Source organism: Gossypium hirsutum, chromosome D12 (assembly GCF_007990345.1).
Source record: "Gossypium hirsutum isolate 1008001.06 chromosome D12, Gossypium_hirsutum_v2.1, whole genome shotgun sequence".
Taxonomy (NCBI): Eukaryota; Viridiplantae; Streptophyta; class Magnoliopsida; order Malvales; family Malvaceae; genus Gossypium; species Gossypium hirsutum.
The window spans coordinates 38,410,821-38,429,172 of record NC_053448.1 but is presented as its reverse complement, the minus strand read 5'-3'; the positions used below and the strand labels follow the sequence as shown (position 1 = coordinate 38,429,172).

The 18,352-nt window shown below is 38.4% G+C and overlaps 2 protein-coding genes across 2 annotated transcripts; one reads left to right on the top strand and one right to left on the bottom strand.

The window, feature by feature from the left end:
* Positions 1–13,355: 13,355 nt before the first annotated feature.
* LOC107945578 (uncharacterized) lies at positions 13,356–14,081 on the top strand. The gene has a single exon (XM_016879634.2). It carries the CDS (start codon positions 13,429–13,431, stop codon positions 13,906–13,908), a length of 480 nt encoding a protein of 159 aa, XP_016735123.2. The 5' UTR covers positions 13,356–13,428; the 3' UTR covers positions 13,909–14,081.
* A 2,629-nt stretch (positions 14,082–16,710) lies between these two features.
* On the bottom strand, positions 16,711–18,094 carry LOC107945573 (cyclin-U4-1). The gene is made up of 2 exons (XM_016879628.2): positions 17,577–18,094; positions 16,711–17,256 (listed from the first exon to the last, which is right to left on the bottom strand). Exons 1-2 carry the CDS (start codon positions 17,909–17,911, stop codon positions 16,977–16,979), a joined length of 615 nt encoding a protein of 204 aa, XP_016735117.1. The 5' UTR covers positions 17,912–18,094; the 3' UTR covers positions 16,711–16,976.
* Between the last annotated feature and the right edge of the window lie 258 nt (positions 18,095–18,352).

The following is an 18,352-nucleotide window of genomic DNA, read 5'->3' as shown; positions in this document are numbered from 1 at the left end:
CACGGCAATCTCTACAGAAACGCTCAGCATCTCTGAAAGGCGCATTGAGTAGAGCAGGGAGAAGGTTCATTCGGATGCCGCACTTAGCTACTCGATCGGTGTGGTTCCGTATAGTCCACTTTTGGAAGGTGAAATGTCTTCTATCGACTTCTCAAAGATTCCCCATTAAGGAACAAGCTACACAAACAGAGAATCACGGAAGAGAAGTGGATGAGATTCTTCCAAAACTTCAGGAGGATGATAATGGAAAGCTCTGATGTACCAGACGATACCGATCGATGTGGGGTTCGACTGGGTCCTTACTTGGAATTGGGGAGCGTCGGTTTGCCCTTTATCGATTAAAGACAATAAGATCGAGACAGTTCATACCAGCAACACAAGGGCTGGCCAAGTGGTTCTTATAAGGAAAAACAAAGAGAAAAACCGAGAAATATCTAACGCTTGGAAACAGGTTCACCGAATGAAAAGATTTACCGTAGAGCGATGAAACTCCAAATATTATGGGTGGTGGAGTAAAAGAGTCAATGACAACATCCCTAAGCCGAGGGAGATTGCGTTCAGTCTATAGAGGAGCATCTACAAGTAGCCATCAGAATTAGAGATCATCAAACAGACTTTGAAAAAAGAATTCTGAGTTGGGAAAAGATAGAACAGCTAGAAGAAGAAGAATGCATTGGGATTAGACATCGATATCCACAGCTAGAAGCCGAGAAATAAGGAAGGGAAAGAACAAGGCTGAAGAGGATTGGATAGTCTAAAAACAGATTACAAGAAGCTGCAATTGTCAATGAGAACTGTCGGTTTGGGTAAAACGTCAGAGCAGTGGCGACAAGAGATCAATGAGGAAAAGAATAGGCCGATCAGTGGGAAAAGAAATTCAGGATGCTCGAGCTCCGAGAAATACTTTGGAAAGGAGTTTGTTAGAGTGCCGAAATGAGAAGGCAGGATTAAAGGTTAAGGGTGGCAGAGCTAGAAAAGTCACTTCACTCGTACGTAGTCGCAACTCCATGATCGAATTAAGAGCAAGCTTAAATAAGATCGAAGAACTGAAAGGAAAGAAGGGGAGCTTGAGGACGCATTACACAATTCTGAGCTACGAATGGACCTTGAGGAGTAATGATCATGGAAGAGCAATCCATCATTCTCAAAGCAGATTAGAGATAGAGATTACGTTCTGGCAAAGCTGTGATCAGTGCGGGAAGTGGCTGTCATCTGCAAATATTAGCAGTTCAGGCCGATGTATGGGTTTAAAATATGAGTCAGAATCAAGCCGAGGTCGAGATTTAGCTTGGCTCTTAGGAAGGTTAAGGCTTTGGTATAAGGCGAAGCGTATATGTAATTTATTTTATGTAAAGAAATTTGCTTTCTAGTTGAGTTTCTAATGAAATTGAATTCGAATCAATGCCTCTTTTTGTATTCATCTCATACATTGCATTACATCATATGCAGTAAGTTTCATAAAATGACCCTAATAAAATTAAATTATGACAGTTACCCTGGAAACCAACAAAATCTAATCAAATATCACTACGGTACTCGTCGCCAACAAAGCAATGGATCAAAGGTTGGAAAGATTGGAACAGTTGCAACGAGAGATGCAAGATCAGATGCATGAACGACTGGAAAAAATCCAGCAGGACATGTTAGAATCCCAGAACACTGTGATGAACCAATTAAAGCAGTTATTGGCTGGAGGGAATAACAAAGGAAAAGACCCCGTAGTTGATGCTGGGAGGATCACGATGACCCTGTTTATCCTCCAGGTTTCACCCCAACTAACATCCAAGCACAACCAGAGGTGTACCCACAGAGGGTACCGGTTACCATTGGACCTCAATATCTGGCTGGTGCCTCGGTACCAGTGCATTTCAAATGGGCTCAGGTTCTAATCCCGGGGATAATCCCACTAATCCTGTGGTCCCGGATCTCGATGACGTGGCAGAAACAGAAAAAACAAGAATGAACCTGCCAAAACAACTGGAGGACCGATGTAGATGGTTAGAGGAAAAATTTAGAGCCATAGAGAACATCGACTATCATCACGGGGTTGATGCCAAGGATCTGAGTTTGGTCCTGATTAGTACTCCACCTAAGTTCAAATGCGAATCGAAAAATAATGGGACTAGTTGTCCTGAAGCTCATATAACTATTCTGTCGAAGAATGACAGGATACGTCAACAATGATCAGCTGTTAATCTACTGCTTCCAGGACAGTTTGATCGGATCTGCAGCCAAATGGTACAACCAACTGAGTCGTGCTAAAGTTAGTTCATGGAGAGACTTGGCGCAAGCTTTTATGAAGCAATACAGTCATGTAACGGATATAACACCCGATCGAATTAAATTACAAAACATGGAAAAAAAGCCTAGCGAGAATTCAAGCAATACGCCCAACGATGGAGAGAAGTGGCAACACAAGTCCACCACCCTTTTGGAAAAAGAGGTCACCATGTTGTTTATCAACACTTTGAAAGCCCCGTTCATCAACCACATGTTGGGGAGTGCTACCAAGAGCTTCTCGGATATGGTAATGTCCGGTGAAATGATTGAGAACGCGGTAAGGACGGTAAAATTGACACGGGGAAAACTTCAAAAACCAGCCTAAGGAAAAAGAGGGCGAAGTAAACAACGTAAGCACATATACAAGAGCATTCAAAACCGATTACTGTTGGCCCTCCAAAATGATAACCACTAGTCACCAAGCCCCCTCAAGGCAGAACCAACACAAGGCCCAACACAAGGACTAATACAGAGAGACTTCAATTCACGGCCATTCCAATAACATACGGGGAACTGTATCAAAAGTTATTTGATGCACACATAGTATCTCCATTTTATCTAGAGTCCATGCAACCTCCATATCCCAAATGGTATGACACGAATGCCCAATGTGAATCCTATGCAGGGATACCAGGGCACTCAATTGAGAACTGCACTGGGTTTAAAAAGGCGATGGAAAGGTTCATTAAGATGGGGATCGTGAAGTTTGACAACCCATTAGGACCAAACGTAGCAACGAATCCGTTACCCAATCATTCTGATAAAGGGGTAAACGCAATAATCGAAGGTGGGAGAAAGAGAATCAAAGCCGACATTGCAGAGATAAAAACCCCATTGAGTTGGGTTTGGAGACAAATGATAGAAGGAGGTCTCATCAAACAAGATTCAAAGGAAAGGCCCGAAGGAACGAAGACGTACTGCGAGTTTCATGCTGAAGAAGACCATGACATTCAAAACTGTACTGAATTCAAGGCCATGGTACAAAATCTGATGAACAACAAAGAGCTAGAATTTTATGAAGAGATCAAAGGACTTGAAAAAGGAGAAGTTTATGCCTCGGAGGAGGGGCCTACGGGAAAGGCCCAAAATCACCCGGTGGTGATTATTTCAAGGCCAACAAGCACAGGATCTGGAATACAACTGGCGCCAAGGGTCATAACCAAAAACCTGTAGCCTTTCCTTACAAGGATAGCAAAAAGGTTCCTTGAAATTATGACTGCAATGTGATGATCACGGGAGAGGAGAACCCGATAAATGCTTCAGAAGAGGGTAATGACGCAGGCTTCTATACGCGTAGTGGAAAACGTTACGACTCGGGAAATACAAAAAGGGAGCCTATAAAAGGAAAAACCTTGGCGGTTGAACAAGATAAAACGAAGACGACCGAAATTGAACCGCATATTAACACATCGGTGACTGAAAATGAGGCTAGAGAATTCCTAAAATTCTTGAAGCATAGCGAGTATAGTGTGGTGGAACAATTGCATAAGCAACCGGCTCGCATCTCAGTGCTCGAGTTACTTCTAAGTTCAGAGATACATCGTAATGCGTTGATAAAAGTACTAAATGATACTTATGTCGCTAAAGATATCTCAGTAAACAAATTGGATCGTCTGGTTAACAATATAAATGCTGATAACTTCATCTTCTTCAACGATGATGAGATCCCGCCAGGTGGTATGGGATCTATCAAGGCCTTGCACATCACTGCCCGTTGCAAGGGGTGTATACTACCGGCGGTACTCGTTGACAATGGATCGGCCCTGAATGTTTTACCCCTGTCCACATTAAACAGGCTACCTGTGGACAGTTCTCACATGAAATCATGCCAAAATATAGTGAGAGCATTTGATGGCACTGAGAGAAAAGTGATGGGAAGAATCGAGATACCCCTATTGATTGGTCCAAATACATACGAGGTGGACTTTTTGGTAATGGATATTAAACCATCTTACAATTGCCTATTGGGGAGGCATTGGATCCATTCTGCAGGGGCTGTACCATCGTCACTTCACCAAAAGTTAAAATTAGTGGTAGAGGGTCGATTGGTGACTATAGGTGCAGAAGAAGACATCATTGCATCAGTCACCGATGATATGCCATACATAGAGGCTGATAGTGAAGCGATAGAATGTTCATTTCGATCATTGGAATTCGTAAATCCCACATTTGTAATCGAGATGAGCAAAATCCCAGAGCCTAAGATATCCAAAGCTACGTCAATGAGCTTACAGCTAACGATGGGAAAGGGAGCATTGCCTGGAAGAGGATTTGGAAAATACCTCCAGGGAAGGGTCGAAGTACCGATCTTGGTTAACAAACAGGACCGTTATGGTTTGGGATATAAGCTTAATGCGAGGGAAAGGAGGAAGGAGATGGAGAAAAAGCAAGAAAGAGAAGAGCACATTTGGGCGGGATAGAAGCCAAGTGGGGACCGATAACCTTTCCCCATATATCTAAGACTTTTGTTTCAGGGGGAATTGTCCACCCTGAAGAGAAGGATGAGGTTGTAGAAGGAAGGATTGAGAGGTTGGACATCAATGCCATATCCGCGGAAGAAAGGGTGGAAAGGAATTTATCGGGCATTCGTCCTTACGAACCTAGAAGTGTTCTGAATAACTGGACTGCAGAAGAGATCCCTGTAACATTTAGAACTAATTCAGAGTAATATTCAGAACACTTGTTGCCTTAAGCCTGGGGGTGATAAGAATCTTTTGTAAAAGGCACATGTCCAAAATCTAATTTCAGTGAAAACTTATCATTCAGTTTCATCTTGAGCAAATATTCTTTCATTCATTTCATTCCCTTTATAATCATACTATGCATACAAGTATTCTTAGATTCTTTTATTTGGGCCTCCATTTGTTCCAATAACAGGTCTTCAGATATCAATGAGATGAGCGACGCTGTTACTAATTCAGAGTCTCTATTTGAACAAGACATGAGTATAGATGATCCTCAAGATTTTGAAGGTGACCAAGACAGCGTTTTATCTCCGGATTTGTTAAGAATGGTGGAAGAAGAAGAAAAACAAATTCTACCCTATAAGGAATCAGTAGAAGTTGTGATCTTAGAAGAGGGCAGAGATGTAAAAATTGGCGCTTGCATTGCCAAGGAAACAAGGCAAGACCTTGTTGAGTTGCTTCAAGAGTTTAAAGATGTCTTCGCATGGTCCTACCAAGATATGCCAGGGTTAAGTACTGATATCGTGGTACACCGATTGCCTATAAAGGAAGAATGCAAACCAGTCCAACAAAAGCTCCGAAGGATGAGGCCTGATGTCTTGCTAAAAATAAAGGAAGAAGTTAAGAAGCAATTTGATGCTGGTTTCTTACAGGTGGTCAAGTACTCAGAATGGGTAGCCAATATAGTCCCTGTTCCTAAGAAAGATGGGAAGGTGCGAATGTGTGTGGACTACAGAGACTTGAACAAAGCCAGCCCAAAAGATAATTTCCCACTGCCTCATATCGATACCTTAGTAGACAACACGGCCGGATACTCACTGTTCTCTTTCATGGATGGTTTCTCCGGGTACAACCAAATTAAGATGCTTTCTGAAGACAGGGAGAAGACCACATTTGTAACGATGTGGGGGACGTTTTGTTATAAAGTGATGCCTTTGTATTGAAAAATGCAGGAGCAACGTATCAGAGAGCCATGGTAGCATTATTCCATGATATGATGCATAAAGAGATAGAAGTTTATGTTGATGACATGATCGCAAAATCCAGAACAGAAGGGGAACACGTGCAAGTTCTGAGAAAACTGTTTCTAAGGTTAAGGAAGTTCCAGCTAAAACTTAACCCAGCTAAGTGTACTTTCGGGGCTAGATCAGGAAAATTGCTAGGATTCTTAGTCAGCGAAAAGGGAATTGAAATTGACCCAGACAAAGTTAAGGCCATACAAGAATTACCTCCGCCAAGTACTCAAAAAGAAGTTCGGGGTTTCCTAGGAAGACTAAATTACATCGCTCGATTCATTTCACAATTAACTAAGAAATGTGACCCCATATTCCGTCTTCTTAGGAAACACAATCCAAGTGTATGGATAAGGAGTGCCAGAAAACTTTCGAAAAAGTTAAACATTACTTGTCCAACGCCCCAGTACTGATGCCACCTTGCCCTGACAAGCCACTGATACTATACTTGGCAGTATTTGAGAATTCCATGGGGTGCGTGCTCGGCCAACATGATGAGTCAGGACGAAAAGAAAGAGCGATCTATTATCTCAGTAAGAAGTTCACTGAATGCGAAACGAGATATTCGCCAATTGAAAAATTATGTTGCGCATTGGTTTGGACTACTCGGAAATTGAGACAATACATGTTGTACCATACGACTTGGTTAATCTCAAAGTTAGACCCTCTGAAATACATGATGGAGTCAACTGCTCTAAACGGAAGGATGGCCCGATGGCAAATTCTACTATCTGAATTTGACATAACCTATGTGAATCAAAAGGCTGTAAAAGGGAGTGCGATAGCAGATTTTCTAGCAAGTAGAGCCCTGGACGATTATGAGCCTTTGAACTTTGATTTCCCAAATGAGGATCTGATGTATGTGGCAACTACTGAAGCAAGCACACAAGAAGGCAATACTTGGAAATTAAATTTTGACGGAGCCTCAAATGCCATGGGTAACGGGATTGGGGCAGTCTTGGTATCTCCAAACGGTGATCATTATCTTTTCACCAGTAAACTAGATTTTGATTGCACAAATAACATGGCGGAATATGAAGCATGTATCATGGGAATCCGTGCGGCTATGGAACGCAAAATCAAGGTACTTGAGGTATATGGGGATTCGGCATTGGTAATTTATCAGTTCAAAGGCGAATGGGAAACAAGAGACCCTAAGTTGATTAGTTACCGAAGGCTAGTCCTAGAATTGATTGAGGAGTTTGACGACATCACTTTTTGTTATCTCCCACGAGACGAGAATCAGATGACCGACGCTTTAGCTACATTGGCTTCCATGATGAAAGTAAATAGACCAGAGGATGTGAAGCCTATCCAAATGAGCATTTATGATGCTCCAGCCCACTGTTGTAACATTGACGAGGAAGAAGAAAAGGACGACAACCTTTGGTATCAGGACATATTGCGATACGTGAAAAATCGTGAATGCCCAAACCAAGCAACTGAGAATGACAAGAGAATGTTGAGGAGGCTGGCCAGTGATTACGTCTTAGATGGAGAGATCCTGTACAAAAGAGGAAAAGATCAGGTGCTGTTAAGATGTGTGGACGCTGTGGAGGCCAAGCAGATCTTGGAAGAAGTCCATGATGGTATTTGTGGAACACACGCTAACGATTTCACAATGGCCAGACAGATCATGAGATTTGGATATTATTGGTCTACCATGGAAGGAGACTGCATCAAATATGCTAAGAAGTGCCATAAATGCCAGATTTACGGAGACAAAATTCATGTGCCTCCATTACCTCTTCACGTCATGACTTCCCCATGGCCTTTCTCCATGTGGGGCATGGACGTCATTGGGCCGATATCGCCAAAGGCTTCAAACGGACATCGTTTCATTTTTGTAGTGATTGACTACTTTACTAAGTAGGTAGAGGCTACTTCTTACGCCAACGTCACAAAGGTAGCTGTCAGCAAGTTTTTAAAGAAGGAAATCATATGTCGGTATGGAATGCCTGAAAGGATTATATCTGACAACGCATTAAATTTGAATAATAGCACGATAGCAGATGTTTGTAGTCAATTCAAGATCAAGCACCACAACTCATCGCCATATCGTCTGAAGATGAATGGTGCGGTGGAGGCAGCCAATAAAAATATCAAAAAGATTATGGGGAAAATGACTGAAACCTATAGAGATTGGCACGAGAAGTTTCCATTCGCCCTCTATGCTTATCGAACGTCCGTCAGGACTTCTACCGGGGCAACACCATTCTCTTTGGTTTATGGAATGGAGGCAGTGCTACCAATTGAGGTTGAAATTCCCTCTCTCCGAGTTTTTTTAGAACTAAAGTTAGACGAAGCAGAATGGGTCTAATCCCGATATGATCAGCTGAACTTGATTGAAGAAAGGAGGTTAAGAGCTATCCGTCATGGTCAAATGTACCAGAAACGAATGATGCGAGCTTACAATAAGAAAGTTCGTCCTAGAAACTTCCATGAAGGGGACTTGGTACTGAAGAAGATCCTTCCCATACAAAAAGACTTCAGAGGAAAGTGGATGCCAAACTGGGAGGGACCTTATGTAGTAAAAAAGGCCTTTTCAAGAGGGGCATTAATTTTAACTGGGATGGATGGCAAAAGCTTGCCCAATCCTGTGAATTCGAATTCAGTGAAGAGGTACTTTGCCTAAAAAAAAAAAGGGAGAGGCCAAGGCGAAAACCCGCAAAGGGCACCTTGAGACCAAAGGGGTTTTGAATTGAAAACCCAGGAATGGGCAATTCAAATTTTCGATCAAAGATGAGGCATAGAGTAGTTTTGTCTTCTCTGAATTAACAAGAAGGAGAGATGCTACATCTTGGGGCATCAACAAAGTCTTTTAGGACTTCTAAACACAGAGTTTGTGCGGAGAAGCTCATGCTGCGATATCTGGGGCACCTGTTTTTATCTTATTTACATCTTAGCAAAATTTGCTATTTGTTCATTTAGAGCTCTGCTCTCAATAAAGTTCCATCTTATTCATTGTGATAATCTTTTTCATCATATCTCAGCAAAATTTGCTATCTTGATTGATTTATTCATTTCGAGCTTTGCTCTCAGCAAAATTTTATCTTGTCCATCTTGATAATCTTTTTAAAGCATTTTTCATTAAAATAATGATTACTGGACTGGTAATATTCAAGCAGAAGGAGTTCTACATATTACTCTGAAAGCTTCTAAATAGTACGAGGACCTGAAACAGGACTATTGTTTAGAACTGACCAAACTTAAGGGTTAGAAGCATTGGAGGAAGAATAGTCTAAATTGCAACTATTTCCTTGGTTTTTTCTGTCAAAGATACCAGCTGAACGAGAAGGGGCGGTGATAGAACCTTTAATAAATTTCGAGTAATGACAACCTAAGCATTTAAAAAGGGATCATTCTCATGACATTCTGCAAATATCATTCATACACATCTAGTTAGGAGCATTTGATCCACTCTGATCATGTCATCCTAAACACTAGCCGTAAATAGGTCCATAAAATTGATTTTATAGGTCATATTCCCCAGAGAACAGATCAAAGGAACAGATCCTATACCCTTGAAGTTGCAATGGGATGGATTGAAGTCATTAAAACAGATCTTGTCTTCATGTATTGGCATGAAGTAGATCGAGGATAGCAGGTCCTATCTTCCTATATTGGTAGGAAGTGGATCGAAGATGCAGATCTTGTCTTCCCATATTGGTGGCGAAGTAGATCGAAGAAAGCAAATCTTGTCTTCATGTATTGGCGTGAAGTGGATCGAAGATGCAGATCTTGTCTTCCCATATTGGTGGCGAAGTAGATCGAAGAAAGCAAATCTTGTCTCATGTATTGGCATGAAGTGAATCGAAGATGCAGATCTTGTCTTCCCATATTGGTGGCGAAGTAGATCGAAGAAAGCAGATCTTGTCTCATGTATTGGCATGAAGTGGATCGAAGATGCAGATCTTGTCTTCCCATATTGGTGGCGAAGTAGATTGAAGAAAGCAGATCTTGTCTTCATGTATTGGCGTGAAGTAGATCGAAGGTAGCAGATCCTATCTTCCTATATTGGTAGGAAGTGGATCGAAGATGCAGATCTTGTCTTCCCATATTGGTGGCGAAGTAGATCGCAGAAAGCAGATCTTGTCTTCATGTATTGGCGTGAAGTAGATCGAAGATAGCAGGTCCTATCTTCCTATATTGATAGGAAGTGGATCCAAGATGCAGATCTTGTCTTCCCATACTGGTGGTGAAGTAGATCGAAGAAAGCAGATCTTGTCTTCATGTATTGGCGTGAAGTAGATCGAAGATAGCATATCCTGCCTTCCTATATTGGTAGGAAGTGGATTGAAAAACAGATCCTATCTCCCTAAGCAGCAGTGGAGTAGACTAAAACCACAAATCTCATCCTCATGGAGTTGCAGTAGAGTAGATTAAAGACGTATCTCTCTGAAGTGCAATAAAGTGGACTAAAGCAACAAGACACAGTAGACTTGAATGAGGCTACTTGAAGAAGAAAGGCACCAAGAAGTCAAGATTCGACGAGACCAGACAAAATTGACCCGTCAAAAGTCTTTGCTTCATTCTCGTTACACGACAATGAGCAAAGAGGGGCAGCTGTAACAGGTCAATTTTGACCTAGGCCTAAAGACCCAAAACAAATGAAAATAACCCAAAAATTACATCCCAAAGCCCAGTAAATTAAAATTTGTTTCAGCAAAAAAAAACCTAGCCCTAGCCGCATGCACACCTCTGCCAGGTACGCCGCTCCAGCTCCTCACACGCCGCCACCGGCCAAGGCTCGCCTACCACCGGTCGTCCACGCGTCTGACACCTGCGAAAATTAAATATAATGGCAAAAAGGAAGCACGCGAGCAATAATAATAGTTAACAGATAATAAAGAAGAAAAAATCATTTTGATTCGGCTATAAAAGCCCGAATCTCACCGTTGTTTTTTTTACGAACACACATCAGTGAATCAAGAAATAGAGAACTGAGATTCTAAAAGGTTGATAGAAATCTGATTGTTTTCTTTAGTTTTTCTGATTTCCGTTTCTTATCATCTATCATTTATTTATTTCATTTATTTATCTACGCATTTTTTTACGAAATTTTTACAAAGAAAACGTGAAAATAAAAAGGGGAGAGGGGACTTACCGAGGAAGCGCCGGGATCTGGCTCACGGAGGGTTCTCCTCCTTTGCGACCGCCGGATCTAGAGGGTGCTGAGAATCTTCCTCTTTTCTTGTTTAAGGTTAAAGGGTTCAGCCCTCGGGGTATTCTAAGGTCGAGGTCTTTGACCTCTTTTCCTCCGTCGTCGGCAACAGGTCTTCATGGCTGCGGCGGCGGTGCACTGGAGGCTAAGAAACCCAAGGGTCGGTGTTTGAAAAAAAGGGAATGATTTTGAAACTAAAAAAGGAAAAAGAAAACAAAGGCAAGAATGAGAATTTTTCTTAAATGCACCAAATAAAAATGCGCCATTTGAGGGGAAGACCTGCGCATTCTTACCCTAATGGGTAATTTGCGCGTTTGGTCCCTCCATTCGGCGCTGAGATGCAATCTGACCATTTTTTTCTTTCGATTTGGCCCGCGAGTTTTGTCTCTGCTTCAAGCAGGTCCTCTGACTATGTGCGATCACTCGCCTTGAAATGCCGCGTCTAAAGGGGTTTGGGATATTTTCTTCTTCGCTCCCTGATACTTTCAGCGCGTGGCGAATTGGTCCCTTTTTCCTCTTTGTTTTTTTATATTTATCCCCTTTGTTTTATTATGATTTCAATTGCACCCTTGATCCTTTTAACACTATTTTTATATATTTTTAAACTGTCTTTTTTATTATTTAAGACTTTCTTTTATATATTTTATTTTAAACTATTTTAGATTAACTAATATTTATCTCAAGTTTTTTATTTTATTTATTTATTTGGTTTAAATTTATATGTCATCATCTTATATATTATTATATTAAAATATTTTAATATTCATAATTTCAAATTGTTGATACATTTTTATAATATATATTTACGTACATACTTTTCATTTATTATAAATATACTTTTTATATTTTATATTTCATATTTTTATGTATACATAGATATAGGCATAAATACATACATCTTAATTCATATATATGTATATATACGTACTTATACATACTTAAATATATTTTTCATAATTCATAATTCTTATATACTTACATATATTTATACATATTTTACATCATATACATACTTATATATATTCTTTATATTCTTAAAAATACTTTTTGTATATTTCACATATTTTATAATTCACATACATATATTTTATATTATCACAATTTGTAAATATATATAAACACATATTTACATTTTTATTTTTATAATACTTACCGATTTTTTATATATGTATATATTTATCTATGTTTTCATATTCTATAATTTATATGCATTTCTTATTTTTATGGCTTAAAATTATACATGCATATACATTTTTACATAATTGTATTTATTGTTATCATTGTTATTTGGTGTTTGTTTATTTATTCATGTACACTTGTGCTTTTTCTAAAATGTTAGTTCTATTTATTTATTTGTTTGCTTTGTTTATGTAATCGCCTCGTCATTTCATTTTGCCTATTGTATTGTTGTTACTCACTTTACTTTGCTTACCTTGTCGTATTCGTTATTGTTTTGTCAAGCATTAACACCAAACATCAAAAGGAAAATTTTTCTAAATAAGGCAATATTTCGCGTTTGGAAAATCGAGAAAACGTGCCCTAACGTGCTGGGTTTCGATTTCTCGTTCGACCAAATAGCCAAATATCCTTTTTAAACTTTTAAATAAGGCAATATTTCGCGTTTGGAAAATCGAGAAAACGTGCCCTAACGTGCTGGATTTCGATTTCTCGTTCGACTAAATAGCCAAATATCCTCTTAAAGCTTCAAAGTATGGTTTCATTAAACTATAAGGTGATCTTGGTTTCGATGGTTTAGAGTATCGTGTCCTAACGTGCTGGATGTGATATTCCTTCGGAACAAGAGAATCTTATATTTCAATTCACGTTATCAGAGTTTCTTTTAAGGATCGTATTTTTAAAACTCTTCAAATTTTCAATTTTCGATACTAAGACAGTAATTAATCAACTAGGTACCAATTTTGGGCGTATCGAGGGTGCTAATCCTTCCTCGTGCGTAACCGACTCCCGAACCCGTTTTTTTGAATTTCATAGACCAAAATCTTTGTTTTAATAAAAATTAAATCGTTTATTAAAAACAACCACTTTTCAAGGTGACCCGATCATACCTCATCAAAAAAAAGATTGGTAGCGACTCCCGTTTTCATTCTATTTTCAAAATCCAAGTCAACCCGTTTTCATAAAAAAGATGGTGTATGGCAAGATAACGTGTTGACTGACCATATATAAAACCTTTCCCTCCGTGTTGACTGACCCATTCAATCCCATCGTGGCCCTTATATATACACAACTATCTCCTCCCTTGTCGTTCCCATCAATTTACTAAAAAATGTTAAACCGATTAAGCACAGGCAAGAGCTGGTACAAGCATTTCCAGTACGAAGAAGGCAGAGACAAGCCTGGCGATGTCCGTAACATTATGTTAGTAGTTGCTGCCCTCATAGCTTCCGTTACTTTCCAAGCTGGTGTCAACCCTCCTGGCGGCGTATGGCAAGATAACGACAACGGACACCATGCCGGCAGAGCCATTTATGCATCTCAGTCAGCAGCTTACTATGTTTTCTTGATTTCCAATACCTTCGCTCTCTCTGCTTCCATACTTGTTATCATCTCTCTCACTCATAGGTTCCCTTTCCATTTTGAAATTATTATTGCCACCGTTTCCATGATCGTCACTTACGGTTCGGCGATTTTCGCCGTTACTCCCGACGAATCGGTCAGGTTCCGGTACGTCATAGCGGCAGCTTCCGTGCCTTTTATACTGCGGTGTTTGATTCAGCTCTTCAACATCGTCTTCAAAAAGGAGTAATTATTGTACATCGGATCGTATGTAAGAGACATATGTTGTTACAGAACATAATCTTTAACATTGGGTTGCCTAAGTTTTGTTTAGTCAATGGCTGTAACATTATTCCAGCTTAGCTATCTGTCTTTTCCTTTGGGCTTTTTTTAAAGTATTGGTAAAAGGGTGTTAACTGAGAACTAACCTCCTTTTAGTATTATTAAACTTTTCAACTAATCCCCCCATGGATTGCTTTTAACTTTAATTCCTTTCATCAGACCATACCTAAACCAAAAGTAGTACCCAATTACCCTAGGTGGCTTCAATTAATTGCTAATGTCTCCTTTTGACAAATAGTTATATCAAAATTAGGTTTGATATATGGACCAATAGTATGTCAAGGAATAGTAAAATTACCCCAAATAATCTTATGTCAAGGAACTTTGCATGCTCAACTATGACATGATTGAGTTTGGACTAGCAACACACTACGACCTTTAAGAATGTAAAGATGAACCCCAATCAATCCAAAGGAACCTTGCTTTCATCCACCCTACCACGAATTTTGCGTCATACAAACTTTATTCCAAAGAAATAGGTTTTTATCTCCAAGCCCTCCTTCAGCCTTGGAATGACATATCCAGTCCAAACTCACTTTTGCTTCCTTTGCTGAACCTTTCCAAAGAAAATGTGTAACTTTCTTAATAACCTTGGTAGGAAGAAACATAACGCTACACCGAGAATTTTGAATACTAAGGATAACCAATTGCAAAAGTTGAAGTCTGGTAGCAAACAAAAGACTATTAAAGTTGTGACTTTCTCCACTAGCCCTTATGGACCAAAAAATATTATAAAAGAAGTCAAAGAACATTACTAATGGCAGCAATAGACTCTGTTGTTCCCTTTGTAAAAACCAACAAATCATCTGCAAAACACAGATGTGTTAGTTAACGCTTTCGACATCTTGGATAATACTGAAAAACTTTGTGCTCCCAGGGAAGTACATTCATTATATTAATGAAAAGGTAAAGAAATAAAGAGTCACCTTGCCTAATACCCTTTTCCCTAGAAGAATCTTCTATCAAACCACCATTAACAGTTACTAAATCCACTGACAGAACACATCAAAAAACCCCAACACCTTTAAAACTTGAAAAATAAAGTCCCAATTAACAGAGTTAAAAGCCTTCCTAGTATCCACCTTAATAGCTTATCTCGAAGATAAATGTTTCCTCTCATAACCGCTAATGCAAGAAGTACATTATCAACTAAATTCTACTCTCCATAAATGCACTTTAGTTCTCATTTATGATAAAAGGCAGACAGACTTTCATTCCATTGGTAATTATCTTTATAATGCACTATAAAGAGTTGAATAGTAAGAAATAAGTCTAAAATCGGTACCTTGAGAAGCACAGTAGAATTGAAAGATCCCAGCAGATTTCTAGTATTAAAAAATATATATTGCACTAGCTTGAAAAAACTTGGCATTATAACCATCACTCCCTGGAGCTTTATTCCATTCATTGAGAGTAATGCTAGAAACCTGATTTCATGCGTGGTAAGCTTATGACACAAAAGTGCAGGAGACCCATTTTTAATATTAGATAGGGGCAAATGCTCTGGTCTTGCTCGAGACCAGTTGGGCTAAGTTATGCGGTTGCTGAGCTAAGGCCCCAATATTATTAGGGTGAACGACTAAGGGCTCAGTTAGGCTAACTAATATGAAAATGGGTATGTTTTGGTTCCATGTCCCACATTTCAGCCAACCTTATCCCTAACCAATTGAGAAAAATCTTGGAACTTTTACATGTTGATCCATCTATAATTTTTTTTGGAACTTTAACATATAGCATCCAGTTTCAAAGTTATATAACATACATCATCATATCATTAAATTATTATTTATACAATATTAAGAGATAGAAGATGATAATAACACAATTTAAATTTATGTCAAACAAGCATTTGATCATGGTTTCATTCAAATGAAGATATTATTAAAATATTTTAAACTCATCTTTTGACAGTCACATGAAACTTTTGTCATATCTAACAATTACAGACAAATATTTGGCAGCCTTATAGCTCAACCTGTAGTGTACGGCCAATACAAAACATTATTAGCAGCTGCCACTCTTCTTTCGTATATATAATATATATATTTGAACCTATCTTGTAAGCTAATATTTGCAGGACCATCATAGTTGTTGCATCTGGATGCACATGTTCCTTGTCTCATGTCCCTTCCAAAATGAATAAATGACGAGTGCCAAATACACCACATTGTCATCCTCTACCAAGTATTTGTAGCCACACCAATACAGCACTGTCCCTACCCTAATGCTGTCCAGTCATATACACAATGCCACCTTCCAATAAAGATTTTTTATAAGAATCTTAGCTTGGTTGAAGATATTAAAAGCATTATAGACATCTCAATATTAAAATTCAAATTGTATTTTAATTTTTATATTAAAAAAATGAGTAAATTAATGATACACGTAACGTACCATATGTACCTCATTCTGACATATAGGGACAAATTTTTAATAATATAAATGGATAAAATTTTTAACAAAATCACTAATTTATTTTTTCATCTAATATACAGAGATTAATATAACGTATAGGAACAATTACTTCCATATTAGTTTTATCCCAAAAGTAGCAGTTAACATGAATGAAAAAGGAAACTTCCATATGAGAATCCAAGTCCAAGGTGTTAGAGTTGATCAAGTAGTATAAAGAGATTATTATAAGATGTAATTTACAGCTATATAGGAATTTCCTCAGCACTAAAAAGAATAAAAAAAAAGGGCACAATGATGAAGCAAAAGAAATTGGAGAAATTGATTGATAATGAGACTTTTTGATATATAACCCAGACAGACTGTAAAGAAGAAACTCCCATCTGTACATTACATAAACAATTTGAGATCCAAAAACCCAAAAAAGGAAACCACAATACAAACAAAATGATAAAAGAAGAGAAAGAAAGAGAGGCCAACATGTGGGTTTTTAGTGCACAGATGATGCATAAATTGCTTATAACAAAGTCACTATCTCTACATCTACCTCTACAAAGGCTGTCCTTAAACAGCTAATTGTTGTTGTTGGTTTTGATGAGAGGATTCTTCTTCATTGAAACATAAGTTGACTTTTAATGACCTATCAAGACTGAATGATGATTCTGCAATACTTGGTGGTGGTTGCAGCATGATCTCTCTTTGTAGGTAAGTGAAGTAAGTGTGAAAAGTATTGGGGGCTACATTTAAATGAAAACCCAACCCAAATAGAAAATCCACTTCAAGGTAATTCATTTCTGTTCTGCTGATTCCTCCCACTTTTGCATAGTAAGCATTGTTATAATATCTGAAATATCAAAAATTATTCCAAATCAGTAAACACAGCAAATTGATAGATTGACAGAATAACTAAACAATGATACGTGACATGCTATGTCTACTTCATGTTAAAGTGGATAAATTTTTTAAGAGAAGAATCAATTTAATTTTTGATCTAACATATAAGGATTAATTTTCTCGTACTAAGTTTATACCTTAACATATCACAAAGAAAACCAGGATTCACCTGCCTGCACTTAGTTTGAATTTCTGGGAATTTTAATGGATTTACAGTTCCAACAAAAGCAAACCAAAAAACTAAGGAAAACCCAAAATCGAAGAACTTACATATCATCCATGAACTTGGCAGCAACCATGACACTTGTAATAAGCAGGCGATGAACATTGAATGAATTGATGGGCAAAGTGGGTTGTTTTTGAGCAAACCGATCAAGGTAAATGTATGCAACGATAAAACAGGAAGGGCTACAATTTGCATACTTATAAATCCTGTCCAAATAACTTTGAATTGAGATAGTTGGTCGAGTTAGACCATGAAAGACTGAAACTTTCTGAGGCTGGAACCGACAGTTTACATCGTTGGACTCGGCTACTTTTTGGAGAAGACAAGACAAGTATGTTATGAGATTTGGCATCAGACTTGGGTTCTCTAACTCTGCCATAGCTGAAAAATTTGGACAAAAAGGATTGAATGTTAGAAAACAGGTAAGGGTGGTCGTTAAATGAAAATGGTAGCCTTAGGAATTTTATAATTAAGACATGGATGTCCCCATCCTCCATTTGGTGGGGGGTTTCTAAGGTCTTTTGAGTTTTGGGGTTATAATGATTATAATAATCAAAAGTTCAAAAACTCAACTTGTACAAGAGGGAATAAAAATTAAAAGGTAAACTATTAAAATAGTCACTTATATTTGTCTTAAGTCACTTTTGTTTGAAATGTTACGTTTTAGTCACTTACGTTATCGTGTTATATCATTTTAGGTACTGAGCTATTAATTGCCGTTAACGGTGTAACGGTAAGCTGATGTGACATATTAAATTATCATTTCAAATGAAAATTTTAGCTTAAATTCTACAATTGGTCCCTATATTTTTTTTATTTT